This window comes from Anopheles funestus, chromosome 3RL (assembly GCF_943734845.2).
Source record: "Anopheles funestus chromosome 3RL, idAnoFuneDA-416_04, whole genome shotgun sequence".
Classification (NCBI taxonomy): domain Eukaryota; kingdom Metazoa; phylum Arthropoda; class Insecta; order Diptera; family Culicidae; genus Anopheles; species Anopheles funestus.
In genome coordinates this window covers 81,027,046-81,043,466 of record NC_064599.1, presented here as the reverse complement: position 1 = coordinate 81,043,466, position 16,421 = coordinate 81,027,046, and the positions used below count along the sequence as shown (strand labels likewise).

At 44.6% G+C, this 16,421-nt stretch overlaps 2 protein-coding genes across 5 annotated transcripts; both read left to right on the top strand.

Annotated features, from left to right (window-relative positions):
- Nucleotides 1-440: 440 nt before the first annotated feature.
- LOC125768046 (uncharacterized) lies at nucleotides 441-7,236 on the top strand. 3 transcript variants are annotated; one of them, XM_049435174.1, is made up of 10 exons: nucleotides 441-1,899; nucleotides 2,014-2,348; nucleotides 2,424-2,811; nucleotides 3,893-3,994; nucleotides 4,060-4,173; nucleotides 4,240-4,566; nucleotides 4,678-5,263; nucleotides 5,328-5,459; nucleotides 5,524-6,783; nucleotides 6,864-7,236. In XM_049435174.1, exons 2-10 carry the CDS (start codon nucleotides 2,207-2,209, stop codon nucleotides 7,098-7,100), a joined length of 3,288 nt encoding a protein of 1,095 aa, XP_049291131.1. In that variant the 5' UTR covers nucleotides 441-1,899; nucleotides 2,014-2,206; the 3' UTR covers nucleotides 7,101-7,236. The 3 variants fall into 3 exon arrangements, with proteins under 3 accessions (XP_049291131.1, XP_049291130.1, XP_049291132.1); XM_049435173.1 differs by having other exon boundaries at nucleotides 441-2,348; XM_049435175.1 differs by lacking the exons at nucleotides 441-1,899; nucleotides 2,014-2,348; nucleotides 2,424-2,811 and adding an exon at nucleotides 2,837-3,200.
- Nucleotides 7,237-8,137: 901 nt separating this feature from the next.
- On the top strand, nucleotides 8,138-16,346 carry LOC125768048 (uncharacterized). Of its 2 annotated transcripts, XM_049435176.1 has the most exons (11): nucleotides 8,138-10,324; nucleotides 11,909-12,103; nucleotides 12,182-12,524; nucleotides 12,596-12,847; nucleotides 13,044-13,178; nucleotides 13,489-13,921; nucleotides 13,995-14,028; nucleotides 14,476-14,716; nucleotides 14,779-14,862; nucleotides 15,569-15,943; nucleotides 16,018-16,346. In XM_049435176.1, exons 1-11 carry the CDS (start codon nucleotides 9,381-9,383, stop codon nucleotides 16,231-16,233), a joined length of 3,252 nt encoding a protein of 1,083 aa, XP_049291133.1. In that variant the 5' UTR covers nucleotides 8,138-9,380; the 3' UTR covers nucleotides 16,234-16,346. The 2 variants fall into 2 exon arrangements, with proteins under 2 accessions (XP_049291133.1, XP_049291134.1); XM_049435177.1 differs by lacking the exon at nucleotides 13,044-13,178 and having other exon boundaries at nucleotides 8,141-10,324.
- Nucleotides 16,347-16,421: the final 75 nt, after the last annotated feature.

Sequence of the window (16,421 nt, the reverse complement as noted above, 5' to 3'; positions counted from 1 at the left end):
CAATTGTGCAGTTCGTACCCTGGCTAACGATAAAATTACATGCCCAATACTGTAAATGAAATTTTGATCCCAGTCACGGCAGCAAAAAACATGCCTTTAGGCTCATTCTTTAGTTTCAATAAAACTAATTGAATGGGAATAGAATTCAATCGTAATTTGCTACACTTCAAATGTTGTTATTTTCCATTAAAAGCTTAGCTCTACAAGAGATCCAAGGTGAGCACAGCTGAGTATTAACATCGCTTGGACACTATGCTTAATTACACTTAATATTCGGTTCATGCGTGATACCCTTAAGCCGGTATCTAAACGAATTTTATCAAATCTCGGTTTGTCAAACTACTCGACCCTAATTCTCAACACTGTCGGCATATAAAACAATGCACTATTCCTTATACGCTCATTACCGGCCCATTTGTTAGCCATAAACGGGAAAGTTTCCTTCCTTAAAACCACGTATCTTTCGCCTCTGTTGTTACGGCTCTTGTGAAGACCTTTAATCATCTTCACGCAAACGTCAAACTAACCCTTTTTCCTATTGCAGATCCCGTAGCTGGACTGTCCGAAAATTAGACACACAAATGTGACCGGAATCGATAAGTGTCTTTGTATGCACCCACCGGCAACTAACCCTTACGGCTATCAAACAAGGTTATATCTCATTAGGAAGATCTAATCCACACTACACCAGCATACACGGCTTTCGCACAGCAGGGTAACCCGTTCCCGCTAGTAGCTTCTCGGTGTTTACTTTCCAAAAACGGATAACATAACCTCACACTTAACCGACTGTCCCACTCTTCGGATGGCTTTGAATTTCTCTGGAGGTTCGCTATGCTTCCAGGATACCCATCCGGACAGTGATGCTTCAAAGAAACAGGGAAAGAAAGCCACCGAGAAGTGTCCTAATCCTTTTAATGAATAATTAAGTGAGAATTTGTTTTCCCCTCCTGCCGATGCCGTGCGAAGAAAATTAGTTTGTGGAAAAGATTTATTCGGGTTTAATAGCATCTTAATGGGAAGGAGCATTTCGTGTGCTTTCCTTCTCGGAACTTGATTGTTCTTAAAACACCAGTGCGTAGGTGATTCTTAAAAGGACCTTAAATCTTGTACTGGTAAAGGTTTAACGAATGATACTAGATACGTACAGAAAGCGTAAGATGAGTCAGTAAGTTATCCCAAAAATAAAAAAAAACAATCAAACAAGACTATTGCTTTCATGAAGCTAATTGTATTGCTATGATTATACCAGAATTTACTTATCTTGCCGAGAGTGGACAAAAGCGTCCGAAGCCGTGGTTATTCCCCCATCTTCACAGCTTATCTACATGCACGATCCAATTTGCGTTCAAATTGATAGTACACAAACGGACGGAGCTTACATACCCACACACGCTGTTCAATAAACAACAAAAACTTATGCCCGTGTACACATTTTTATCTCATTTCAAATAAAAATTCCGAACGCCGTACTGTGAGTGAAATACAGTGGCGCCATCTATTGAGCAATAGCTTAAACTACTAGCTAACTGTAGCAAAGGGCGATGAGAAGCTATTTAATTTTTTTCCTCTTATCGATCAGAATTGAGCGTGACCGAGCAATTAGCCTATTTAACACCCTACACATACCTATGGACGTGTATCACAATAGGAAACAGAGTGAAAATTAGCTAGCTTCTCATGGCTTTGGCGAGCTGCAATTACTCATGACTTTAAGCTATACTTTATAGCCTATACAGTCTCTCCTCGTAGTGTTTGCTTTCGTGTTACAATCTGGTAGCATTCTTTCTACACCGAGCCATACGCCATTAAAGGTCCCAAGTGATACCATCTTATCAAAGAGCAGTTATACTACGATAAAAAAAGATATCACAATTTACCTTATTGTAGTTCACCCATGTAAGGAAAACAGCTGTCATACTTTTGCCACATCTTCGGCAAGGGCAATGGAAGTTGCGAACGATAACAATTTCGCAGCAAATACCGTTCTCCTTCTCCTATCTCTATCTCTAGGGGGATTGTAACACGCAAGAGGGACCTTTACATGCGCCTCGGTTAAGCGCCTGGTCAGATATCGTTTTACAGCGAAGGTGAGAAGACTAACGTGCTGTCGGACATCTCCGTACATTGGTTCGGCGTAATTTCATACCCAAAACGGGACCATGTGCATGGGTGCAAAGTGATACACATACACGACGTCAGCAACATGAGCGCACGGTACAGCACAATTAGCGGGCTGCTAGGGTTCGGCGAACACAGTGGCAGCAGCGCAGCATCCCCGATGGAAATTGAAGTACTACCGGAACCAGCTGAACCGACAGCACCAATAAGAAGAACGCGTAAAAGAGGTCAGTATCGAGAGGTGTTTTCTTTCTACCAACCCGTCTTTATCTTCCGGTTTTCCTCAATTACCCTCCCAACAGATAGCCTTCGCAAGATCAGTGTACGCCATCTGGTGAGCAAAATAGAAACCCGTGCCGTCGAAACGTTGGAGCGCAATTTCGGCGGACGGTTTTCAGGCCGGCTTCGGAAAGAGAAGCAACCGGACGAATTTCCTTCAACCGCGTCCGGTTCGGGTGCGGTACAATCAGCAGCAGAAAATCCCACCAGCTCATCGGCACGGTCCTGGTACATGGTGCACCTGACGCCTGAAAAACGATCCAATCTTTCGGATGGTACGGCTTCGGCTCTCTCACTCACCTCCAGCATGGCTACGGACGAGGACAACGACAACAACGGCGACGACGACGTCCAGCAGGGCGTTATCGGGTGCGATAAGATAAGCGCAGATAGTGCTGAATTTAGCCATCGGTAAGGGAAATGTTTATTATGATGCACGTACGGCAGGACGTACAGGAGGGCCCTCCTCCAATGGGGAAGGAACGATAGATACAGCTGAACTACATTTAAGCATCGATTGATTGGTAAACCCGTACCATAGGAAGCAAGCGTTTCAGTTTGCAACAGTCGAAATCCGCACAACTTCCCTGACAGCTGATTAGCTCCGGTGGAGGTGTTAAACCGAGCGAGCGAGCCATTTTATCGTTACTTAATCAAGCTTTGATAGTGGAATAGTAGTTATACCAGTGATCGTGAATGTGGCGAAGGTCTCGGAGCAGTTTAATGAACTCGAGGAATGTCCAGATTGATGAAGACGTGTTTTTGGTGCGTTACAAAGTGGGAACAGATTTCTGTGAGCTGTAAGTGTGAATAGTTGAATTATCCGACAGTTGATGATTAAGAAACAAAAGTAACTGATAAAGAACTTTGATCAGTTATCAACAATCTTAACAAGTGTTTTATGTAGTGTTTCACAAACGTAACCAAAACATCTGAGAACTTACACGTGAAACATCAGAGCAAGTGAAGTCCTAAACAGTGACAAACACGACCCCTGAAGCAACTAAAGAAACAAACGTGTTTAAGGGGCAAAGTACGCGTCACTTCCGCATGACTCTTAAAATATACCAAACCATCCATTTCGTTTGCGTCACGCAACAAGTCATTACGAATGTGAGCCCCAAAAGGGTGTGTTCGCGCCTTACGAATATCAATCACTCAGAACTCCGGAAGTGAATTCTCAAAAAAAAAGAAAACAAAACAGTTGCAAACGCCCCTGTGGCTCATGGTCCGGGAAACCACCTGGATTTGATCGAACGATCAACGAAGAAGAACATATGATTCGTATATTTCTGAGACCCAAAGTCTAGTTCCGGGAGCATTCGTGTCGCATTGATTTCATGTTTGCTTATCTTGGCAAAATGGATTGGGGAGGAGGGGACCACAGTAAAGAAAAATGCGCCAATCGGGATTACACATTGCAGCAACGACAAAGCGAAATACCTACTAGTCAAATCCTAAGTGTGTGCTATTCGACTTTATTTTATTGCAGATTGCCGAATGACGAGATAGCAGACAATAATCGAGACATGAAAACTGCACCAGGCACACCCAGCATTGATCGGGAAGATTCCGGTCGGTGGAGCATTTGTTCGTAAGTAATGAAATCGTCTGCCTTCCAGAGTTAGGCGAGATTCTTAACGGTGTCTTAAATTCTAGTGACTTTGAAAAAGATTCTCTACCGGACGTGGAAGACGTGTGTGATACTTGGAATGAGTTCATCTATCTCAGACTATCTGAAGACAACATTAGACATTTAAACTCCTACAGCCCGTAAGTATATCTAGCCTACCATTATTGTAAATGAATGGAAATATAGTGGAGATCTTCTATTTCCAGTGACTTTGAAGCAACACCATTCGATGAGTTCTATCAACCAGCGGAAGCGTCGAACACGATCATCTCATTACGGTTCACACCGTACGAGCTACATCGGATACTCCACGGACACGATCTGACAGACGAAAGTGAGGATGAGGATGACATCCAGTCCCATTCCTCGCACACTTCGGCAAGTTCGGACTGTGTGTTTGCCGATGCTCGTCTACAAGCGTTTACCGATCCACGCACAACCCCTTCGGTAGATTCCCTCGACGAAGGCATTGCTTTTCGAGACAGCCCGGTGGAATCGCCAGAGCCGCATCTACTGCCAAGTGATATTGACATGTAACGTATTACTCAATACACCACATTCCATCTTTGTTTTAGCACTTCACTATCAGCCGCAGCCCGTTATCATGCGCGATAGCCATATTGATTTTGGGTTTTCTATTGCAGTAAAATCTCGTTCCTCATCGAAGAACTGCTCGACACGGAGCGGAACTATATCAACACGCTCGAGAAAGGTATCGCTACCTACATCGACGGTGTGTTTAACGATCACACGCTACCGGAGCTGAGTGGGAAAAAGTATCACCTGTTTGGGAACCTACAGTACATCTACCGGTTTCATCGGAACGTATTCCTACCGAAGCTGCTGACGGCGGGCAACGATGTGGAGCACATCGCCGACACATTCGTGCACTTTCTCGACAATGAAAGCTTTTACGGCTACATACTGTACTCGATGTATCACCCCAAGTCGCAGCGACTATGCGAACAGCACATCGAGTTTTTCCGCGAACATCAGCAGCTGCACGGTGATAAGCTGGGTGTGAAGAGTTTGATACTACAGCCGATTCAACGGTTGCCTCGGTATCAACTTCTGCTGACCAACTTGTTCAAGCAGCTGGTAAAGAAACCGGGCGCAATCAGTAGAAACACCCAGCTGCATAAGGTTTGCGTGGCGGAGAAGCGTCTTCAGACGCTAATAGGCATCATGAATGAGTCGGTTACGATCAACGATATTCTGCAGTGTGAAAAGGTGAGACATTTAATCGGTTGGGAGATCTTGTGCATTGCTAATTAAACTTGCGCACCTATTCTAGGCAGAGGATGATGAAGTGGAACTGGGTTTTGGAGTTCCCAAGCCGGCTATCGTGCTCAAGAATCAGAACCACGACAATCAGGTGCTGTTTCTGTATCCTAAAGACAATGAAAATGTTGACCACAATAAGCCTGTAAGTATCTCTACTAATTACATTAGTACCTAAGGTAATTTTCTGTAACTTTGCTTCTTTTCAGATCAATATCCTTCATCAAGGAAAATTCCGAAGTGCTTTCCCCGTGTTTATTAACGACCCTCGACTAAAACGACAGTATCAGGGCCGCCTGTTCGTTTTCGAACGTTGTGTGATCTACGCCGAACAGCTCGAAATGAAGTCTCTCATGTACCGGGGTCACTACACCCATCAGGAGATTGAGTTTGACTTTAGCAACCGACAGATCTTAAAGCTCTCCTCCAGGCGTCACGATCGGTTAGAGATTGAGGTGAAGATTAACATACAGAACCCGGGTAAAACGCATCTACCGGACATCATGATGGCGATCAAGACGATCATCGATCGAAGAGATCAGCGGGAAAGCTTTGCAATCGATTGCAGTGGTGATGCGCTGGCCGCAGTGCGGGACACCTTTGCCTGTCGGAATTCAAGCTTCCGCAGTAGCATCTCCAGCACGACCAGTGATTCTAGTTTCTTCAGCGTATTCAGTAGCCCTGCGAACAGTGGCATCCCAGAGGATGAGGATGTTACCGCAGCTTCACAACGTACCGGAAGCGTCCTATCGGACTGTGGCTCCATCGAAACGATGCTTCACTTTCAACAACACTTTGAGCGTACCCTGGAGGAGTGTACGAATCTGTACATTCGCACGCTACCGGACGATGTGGCAGGACAGCTGGAGGAGATGGTGGAGATACTGGACGAAATGTTGACCATGCAGCGGGCCATTAATCACCGGTTGTTTGAGGAGGAATACGAACGACTTAGTTTCGATAGTGATCTACAATACTTTTGTAGCGTATTTCAGGACTGTTTACGGCGCAGCGAGTTCGATGTTTTTCTCCGATACATTGAACACACCAAGACGGTCGAATCGATGCTGATGAGCTTCGAGCAGTACTCTAATAGTCAGTCGAAAGGAGGCACAGCTGGTTCGGGGACATCTCTCTCGATTGATGCCTTTCTCTACCTTCCGATCAAGTACATTAATCGGTGTCATCAATTTTTAAGCGTTGTGTGGACGCAAAAGGAAGACGATCGAAAAGATAATTCCGGGCTTAAGCATGCTGAGCTGCGGTACGTACACGATCAGATGGCACTTATCCAGCGGCGTGTGAACGAGAATTATCAAATTCGTCAGCTGATTATGGATGTACAGTTTCTCAACGAGATTGGATTGGTAAAGCACTCCGAGATCGTAAAGTTGGAAGGATCGTACGCACTGTTTCGTTTACTGCTCACAAAAACTGGCCTTCTGTGCATGAAGATCAACGCTGAACAGGTAATTGCGGGGATTTGAGAAGTAGTATAGCGAGTCTGACGAAATGTTTAATAAGCATTTTTTTCTGACACTCTCCATAGCATAAAGTCGAAACGTATAGCAGTGTCACGTTCTACTGTCCCTACACGAAACTGTCGGCCCGGACGAGTAAGCGGAACGGTACCGTCTGGTACGTTTATTTGGACAGTCGGAAAACGACACTGATCTTTCCTTCGCGCCACCTGCGTTACCTCACGGTCGAACAGTACAACACCCTGTCCACCCAGATGAAGGCGAAGGAGCGCGAAAAGCGGCGATCATTTTTCTACGTGACCTGATCATGGTTTTTGAAGGTTCAGTTGTAACAGGACACCTGACACATGGAACTCGTGATACTAGTGTGAGTGAACGGCAGTGCCGTACGGTGATGTAATCGATAGTCAGCAATAAATTATTCCTTCATTTCACATACTACGGGGGAGTCCCAGCTTCAAACGTGCTTAATGCATTTTTCCAATGTTAGGGTGGATAGAAGTACTTCCAGGAATTTCATACCTGTAACCGAAATGATTTGCTGATAGCGCAAATGTTTCGAAAACCTATAAGGTCGCGCTGAGTCATCACTATCGATACAGCGACCAAAGCGTAAGAAGCGTGTTATCTATCCCCGATAACACGCATTGTTAGGAGGAAAAGTCCACAAGCTATGATCTGAAAAATGCAACCCACACACGCGCACATGAACATAACGTGTGATTTTCGATCGCATTGTTCGGCTAACGCATTCTTCGGGCTTGCGTGAAGCGAATGAAAGTGTGAGGAAAATTCAACTAAAACGGAACCACACCATTAAGCGTTAATTTGGAAAGAACTGAATCGGGTACGGTTTGTACGGGAAAGGGGGTTGGATTGGAATGGATGGGCGAGTGTGTTATCTTCGCAATGCCGTGTTGGAATTATCGCGTGGAATAACATACGTCCCGAATCGTGAGCTGTAACAATGCATTTGATTTATTGAAATGTTTTTTTTTTTAATGTTCACAAAATGATGTGACATATTCTACTATACGTTACGTTTAGATAACAACAGACGGGTTTTTGACAAAAATAAATAAATGTGTCAATAAATAACAATGAAACACCAAAATTCCGTTTTCTGTATGACAAGACTCAATAAGATCTGGTCGAATTCAATTTTGATGTGGACTATTTTCAGGATCTCCAGAAATAGGGTAAAAAGTAAATATTATAATGACACTATAATTAATATAGGAATGTTGTAATCCCTTAACCTTTTATAGAAGAGTAAACAAAATGGACAATAAAAACTTTTAACTAAATCTCAGTTACTACTTCGATTGTTGGCCATCACATCACTCCACACAGGCACGTCTGACTAAGTTTACTCTACGATAATGGCTCCATCTCACCAACGAAAGATGCATTCAGCTCACTGAGCTGAGCATTCACGATCTGAGAATAAAATTCAAGCTACGTCATTACCAGCAGTATAATCTATTTCAAGCTCATCTACAGACACAACACGCAACGCATATGTATACCGTATGTAGTCGGTTTTGTGTTGGGAAAAATAAACAATGCATTGTGTTATCTTCCAGCATTCGGGCAATAGCGAACCACAGACAACGACGCACACCTCTGATAACGATCGACTTAACTTCCACACACCTGTTTGCCAGCAGTGACACGTGAAGGTACGAGCAAGCAAGTGAAAAGGGGTAAGGAAAAACTGTCCCGCGGGCTACCAACACTCGTTCCAATCGGTAACCAACACACACCGTTAGCACAGTGAGCGGACGCGGCCATTCAACTGAGTCACGGAATTCCGCAGTGTGTCCAGTGTCGCACTACGCGTAAGTGCAGTATCTTTTCGCTGATTACAAGTGACGGTTGGTTTCGCTGGTCACCGGGCGGCTTAGTGCGAGCAACTTGGGTCGGGAAAATTCGCCAAAGGAAAAACCGGTATCGATCACTTGATGAGAAGCACCAGCCGAAGAGGAAAAGAGGATTTGCTTTCAGAACGATCTGTTTGACGACGTTTTGAGTTGTGTGTGCGTGTGTGGCTGGAACTAAAGTAAAGTTACAGACATCGCCTTAGCGGGTGATTATCGCCTGGTCGTACTGTGTGCGGGGGCCGTGTGTTGTGAAGTTTAAATTTCCGCATACAGCAAGTGAGAAGAAAAAGTCATCGTTTCACCCTTCCAACCCCTTCCTGCGAACAAAGCGCTTGTGTTTGTGTGTGTATCAGACCTTCAAAGTGTTTGTGGGGAGCACGAGCGTGAGTGTAAGTGGGACCCGCGAAAACACGACGATAACCGCGAGATAGCGTAAATAGAAGAGGAAAAACATACTGTGTGTAATACGCGATAAAAAAAATCTCCACGGACTCAGTAGAAAAGAAACCTCCCATTGGCTTGAGACGTCTTCTCATCTCGCTTTCATCAAGTGTTGATTCAGTTTCCTTTGGCCACTGTCTTTGCCCCCACCCGGGGATCATCTTCACCGCGTGAGAAGTGAGCTGGCAACGAAACGGAACCGTACCGAACTCACACGGCTCTGTTTGCGCAAGATATCAAAATAGTGGGTGGGAAAACAACATGTACAGCCATGGTAATAGTTGTGGTAGTGGTACGACCAACGACGACGATGTTGAGGAGTCGATCCATCAGTCATTCGCCCGGCCGAAGAGGCAGACGCATTTGAAACCCGCTGCCGATCGCATTTCGTGTGACAGTGGCATTTCACTGGAGGATCCATCGTTAATCACCACCCACCCAGCCAACCCACCGCCCAACGTGGTGCGTCGTGCGAAGGGTGGTAATGGTGCGTCGTACGTCCGACGGTTGACCCAACTATTCGAGAACCTGACACACGACGAACTGCGCCAGGAGCAGGAACGTCAGGAACAGTGCTCAACAATGTCCTCGAACGCCGTGGATCGCACGATCCGGACACCGTGCGAACTGCAGCAGGTAACCGAAGAACCATCCACACCGGAAGTGACCGAAGAATCCCCAACCAATCCTACCCCATCACCCATACTACGGGCAGTGCCGTGCCAAGTGATATCGAGCACAATCGTGGAAAGTGTTGCGGTCGTTAGTGGTACGGTGGAAAGTGAAAATCGCCCCACGAGTGATGGTTCAAACGATGCGGAAATTGCACAAGACGCATTAGCGCCGCTGCCAGTTGTGGCTCGTTCGCGGATGCCCAATTTAGAGGCCAGTGCGGAAGATCGTGTTATGTCGATGAGTGTACGACGAGCGAGTGGTAGTGCACGTGCGAGTGCGGTGGGCAAGAAACGGTTAAGTCGCCGTCGTCGAACGACTCAACAGATGGCGGAGGAAAACGTTGGTGGTGGTGGTGGTGGGGTTGGGGGTGGTGGTCCGCGAGCATTCAGCTACTCCACTGAGCAGGGTGATAAGATGGATGGTGGTGAGCACTACTACGACTACATGTACGACGACGATGAGTTCGATACCAGCGAGGAGGAAGAGGAAACGTTGGCCGAGAAGTCGGAGCCACACAGGGTTGGTGGAAGGTATGTTTCACTTTCGAATGGTAAATACCATACACTGCACCCCCCATTTAAGGGTTGAGTATGAGTAAAGACACAAATACAAACAAACCACAAAACAAAATCCAAATATCTACGATAACATGCTTATCGTTTTTTGCCGGTACCGATCATCACCTCGTATCGAGGTCGCAGATCTTGTAGATGTAGTTATCAGACAAAAAGGGGGTTTTATTTTCAAGGTGTATAACAAAAGCATTCGATTTGGAAGTTTCCTTTACCAAGGCTACTGAAGGTGAAGTCTGCTGAGCAGCTATTTTTTTATTGATGTGATAAAGTGTTTAAAAACACAGTTCAATGAAGGCATTTAAAAGGAGCATTTGAAATCTACAAAGAAAACTGCAAACGTAGAATGTGTTTAAAATAAATATTACATTTTTTATCTTCACTTTGGTCAAGTGGTACTTGAAGATGTTACACAGACGACATCGTACAGGGCAACAGCTAATGGCAAAGAAATAATGGAAATATGTAAAATAGTTATTTTGCTGTTCTTTCTCACAGAAAGTTAGCTTCAAATATCATCAGTAATAAGGCTTGCACTATGTTCGCTTTGGTTGATTAAGTTCTCAACTTTTCTTGAATTTCTTGAAGTCTATTTCTTCTCGGAAATCTTTAAATTTAAATTTAACTTGTTTTTACTACTAAAGACTCCCATGTTGACTTAAAATAAAGTTTGGAATAAAATTTATGATATCTATCAAAACATTCTACCGGTCAGGAAGTAGCGCAATGGACGCTCCTACACATTCTACTCTTTCTTGACCTCCAACCATGCTGGAAAGCGAAGGGAAGAAGAACGTTCCATGCACTTGCAGCAGTTATGCAATTGCGGTAATACGTTCTATCAGCGCCAGCATGAATAATGCATAATCACTAGTGCCAGATTCTCGGAAATTCAACTCTCGCAGACGTCGCACAAATTCAAATCCGAGCAGTGGAGCACCACACCACAAAGAAATCACATTTAATGACAAATGAGACAACAGAGAGCGCAGGAACAAACAGCTCACTGAGGTCAAACGATCAAAGTGGAATTAAATCGGTTTGCGCATCGCGATTCTAGCGCGAAAGCACGCACCTCCAACCCGATTTGCGGAAGAACTTTAAACCATTTGCGAACCATAGCGACTGAGTCATCGAAACCGCACACAAGAGTCACTTACGCCTGTGCTGTTACGAATGTCCAAAACAACGAACTGAATGGTAAACAGAGAAGCGTCGCTTGATTGGAATGTCCATTGTAATCACGCTAGTACGAAATTAACTCATTTTTGAATTTCTCTTATCATGTTCTCAAAATTGTGAAGAGTTCCATCAGTGCCGAAATGTCGCTTCAAGTGAACGCAAGCAAATTTGCTTAGAAATAGCTGCTCCAGTTTATCCTCGATAACTAACGTTTGTAGTTATCGTTTGTAGAGTTTATGTTTACTTGTTTAACGATACATGGGAAAATCCCCTTAAACTTCTTATCAAGCGTGCCACCTAAAAGTCAACTGAGCTGAAAAGAACTGCTCATAATCCGCTCCTAATGCTTTGTGTTTGCAGTGAGGGCGAATTCGGCGAAGGGGCAGCACCGCCAGAGATTTCAGAAGCTCACAATATGCACGTACCGGTGATCGATCATGGTACTCCACACTACGAAGAGCATGACGAGTTTAGCAGCAGTTCGTTCGATAGTGACTCGGAGGACGGAGAACCATTCGCAGTACGACCCGATTCGAACAGTTCCCTCAAAACGGCGTAAGTACTGCCTGCGCTGGTGATGTTGGGACCTATAACACTCACAGTGACTTCTCACATCACTTCTTTCATCAACAGTCGCGTAACAAGCATTCTACAGGAGCTGTTGGAAAATGAGGCAAACTACGTACAAACGCTTGGGCGAGGTATCGAAAACTATGTCAGCATTATGAGTGGGAAAGATCTTCCACCGGCGCTGCGCGGTCAGAAGTATCACATCTTCGGTAACATCGAGAAGATACATAACCTGCACCAGAACCAGTTTCTACCGATGCTGGAGAGTAACCGGGCAAGCATTGCCGGGATCGCAGAAACCTTCATCTGGTTCCTGGAGAATGACAAGTTCTACTGCTACATTATGTTTGCCCTCAATCGCCCAAAGTCGGAACGGATATGTAATAGAAATTTGGACTTCTTTCAGGTAGGTAGAACGGCTTCGGCTTAGTATTGTTAGTAGTAGTAGTTTTAATACATCTTCTTCTCGATTTGTAGCGTCGTCAGCAGGAGGTAGACGATAAGCTCGGACTAAACAGTTTCCTTCTGCAACCGATTCAACGACTCCCCCGGTACAAGCTTCTGCTTGCTGAGATTAACAAGGAAATCCTGAAGCAGATGGAAGACACACTACTCGAATCGGTCAAGGACGAGATCGGCATCCTGTGCAAGGCCGAAAAGCGTCTCGAACGCTTCATCGACATCGTGAACGAAGCGATGAGCATTAACGACATTCAGGAGTGCTACGAGGTGCGTATCCGTGTGACAGTACACACTGACCTGCTCGAGTTTTGTGAGCGACAAAACAAATCAAGTTTTTCATCCGCAGACTGTTACAAATCACACCCAAATTATTGTTTGTGTGACCGTGTTCATTGCGTGTGTGTGTACATGTGTGTGTGTGTTTGAAATTGGCACGTTTTTACCTCGATTGTATACAACTCAGGGTCCGAACAGTGTGCGGCTGGAACTCATGAATCAGTGCCTTGCGATATCCGATCTCTTCAGCAGTCCGCTACACGCACCGATGGTGTTGATACTGCGCCCCCATCAGGATCATAATCCGGCCAAACGAGAATCCGTGAGTGAGGAACAGGAGAACACTGGCACTGGTCTTACCGCCATTACTGATTGGGCATTTTCCTAGACACTTGATCTCGAACACTTTAAGGCACATTAAGGTCCACCACACTAACATACCAGTTCAGAGGTTATGGAAGGTGACGGATTGTTGGGGATACTAACAAACAGTTACACGTTATACGAGGGATTATAGATTTTTTTTTGTTCTATGGTCTTCTATCTACACTAACCAGGTGGACAGCGTGGGGAACAATACAACGAAGAGTAATACTAAATCTCTAATTAAACTACGCAATTCCTTCTTCCAGATTAACCTGTTCAGTCAGGGTAAGTTCCGGAAGATGTTCGAAGTAGACATCTACGATTGGGACCACCGAAGACGCTATCCGGCAAAGCTGTTCCTCTTCGAACGTAGTGCCATTTACACGGAGAAGGTGAAAACCCACCTCGAGTACCGTGGGCGGTACGATGAGTCGGAAATAGGCATCCACAATGAGAACCGGAACAAGGTGTACCTCTACGCAAGGAAGCGTGGCATCCAGGAGATCGAGGTAACCTGCAGTGACATGAACGAGGCACAGCGTGTATCCACGCACATAGAAAAAATGATGCAAGACTTTGCGGTAAATGAGCGCGATCGGATCAATACGCTTGTCCGCCCTCGGATACCTAGCGTAATGACAATTAACCGGCGCAGCGTTACCAGTATGATGTCTAACAACAGTGCTGCCAATAGTATGCGTAAGTCGTTGAATTCTCTTTTCATTCTCTTCCTAAAGGAATGGGTTTGAACCATGATTCTTCTTCCTTTCAGGAGAAAGCTACGAATCCACCTCCCAAACTACGTGGTATGTTAGCCTGTAGGTGGTTTCTATGTGGCTTCAGCAATATCGGGAGGCCTCTGTACTGTGTGCTCGTCTTAATCCCTCAATTCCCCTGTTTTGTTCCCACAAATCATCTCTGTACATATCACCAACGTTTTAGCTATAAGTCCGACGCCCGACTCATTTCAAACCCCTCGTTTGATGTGGTTTGATAATAAAATTAATACCATAGATTGGAAAGCAACAGGACGTTATTGCTATGTGTAATTGGGAAAATGAATCTCGCTCTTTTTGTTTCGTTGCGTTGCACATGTTCATGTATCTCATATTCGCCTTTGGTGCCATGCTCTGTTTGGAAGACAGGAATGTTACATTGTTGGTGCTGGTGGTAGTATAATCGTCGTCTGGTGTTGGACGTATATCGTCCGGGTCCCCTTTTCTTAACACAGTTTAACAAGTATCTTCCTGCAGGAGTACGGACAAACCTATAGCACAGCTTGCCACCATGCAGAAGAACTTCTGCAGAATACTGGCTGCAAATAGACGTTACTACTTCAACGAGCTGCCCAACGAGTTGGCGTCCCGCGTGGCTGACTTTATGCGCGTGTATGACCGTATACTGCATTTCCATGCCAAACGTTTGTATGAGGACCTTTCACGGCCGGACACGGGAATCGATGAAATTTGTGAAATGTTCATCGGATACTTGAAGGTGAGTTGGTGATATAGTTAAAAAAAATAATAGTACAAAAATGTGATTTGTAACTTTTACAGGAAGGAGCGCTCGATGTATACAACGAATACATTCGCCTGTTCAAACCGGCAGCGGAAGTGCTTAAGAACATCCATAAAGCAACGGTGAGTGAATTTTTTGTTCAAATTTGATCTAAACTTTCTTTATAAAAACATCCATCTCGTAACGATGTTCACAAAATTGAAAAACTGTGAATATTGCAACCTATAGTTTCAACGTACCATGTGAAACGTTTCATGAAAGATTACGATTTGTATAACTTCTCTGGTGAAATGATATAACAGTCGCAAGGGGTTGAATCACTATGGACTTTTTTCATGAAATATTGCGGACAAATAACGCTTGACTGTTTTCTCATTATTAAATAATCATCCCTCTTTTTATTAGTGACTTGAATGAAATTTAGGGCCAATATAAGAGTTGTTCTAACCAAGATAAGATTAAATTTTGAAATTAAATTAGATAATTAAATTGGATAATAATTTAAGGCATGCGAATAGTCTACAATCACACAATTTTATTTCTCCAAAAAAATATCAAAAAGACGATAGAATTCTGTTCATTAAACCTAGGACTGCAATCGAACGGTTTACGCTTTTTTGCTACACGTATCCCCCACCCCCTCAACAAATCTAACTCAATTTAACCCACTACTGATAAGCAATCAATCGATAAAGCAAAATGCCATCTATCAAAACTTAAACAACAGATTACACCCCATTACTGGTTCAGTATCGCTTTCAACCTTTCCTCCGCTTCTTCTTTTCTATCAGCAGCAATTAAAACCAGAACTGACACTTTTAATTACAGCGCTCCAGTATCACCGACAGTATGGTCGCGCCGACGATGGATGAGTTTACCTTCCTGTGCATACAGCACTGGAACAAGTTGGAACACTTCCTTCAGGCGCTGGTCGTACAGATATCCGAACAGATGAACTCGGGCCACATGGAGCACCAGGATCTGTTCCGTAAGCTGGCGTACGTCGAGGTGCAGGTGGCCGGTTTCCGTAAATTGCTCTTCCAAAACTACCGGCTGTTTAACATGGACGAGAAAATAAGCCCGACAAAGCTGGGCCTGGTGCTGTACTCCGATCGTGTCCGGTACGACAGCGAAACGATCAGCTCCCACCGTGTGCTGCTCTGTGAGCGAGCAGTCGTGTGTGTTAAATTCCATTTCGTGCGGGTAAAGACTGAGAAAATTCACTTTTTTTAATTTTAAAAATTTACACCCGATACTCACGTTAATACTGTTTTAAGGAATTTGGACGCCAAACGGAAAAATACACTGGCTTCGCGTTTATCGATCGTTTTGGGCGCGATGGAAAAATGCCCAACGTACGGATCAGCAAGAAGTCCGAGGTGCGGCTGAATGTGATGCAGAACGAGGCGAAACATCCGATTGACTTCGGTAACACGGCTAACCGGGACAAATTCTACGGCCAGTACTGTGCGGTACACGCAAAACACACTTAGAACGGAAAAAACAAAAAAACTTGTGCGAACTAATCTGTAGTCAAAAACCTCTCTTTTAACACCTTTACGAAGTGCATAATAAAGTTCTAGCTTTTCAATGATCGCTCTAAAAATTCGTCCCAACAAAAATTCCCGGGGTTCCCCGAAATTTTTACTTTCTCCACGGAACTACACGGCTTTTGAGGTAC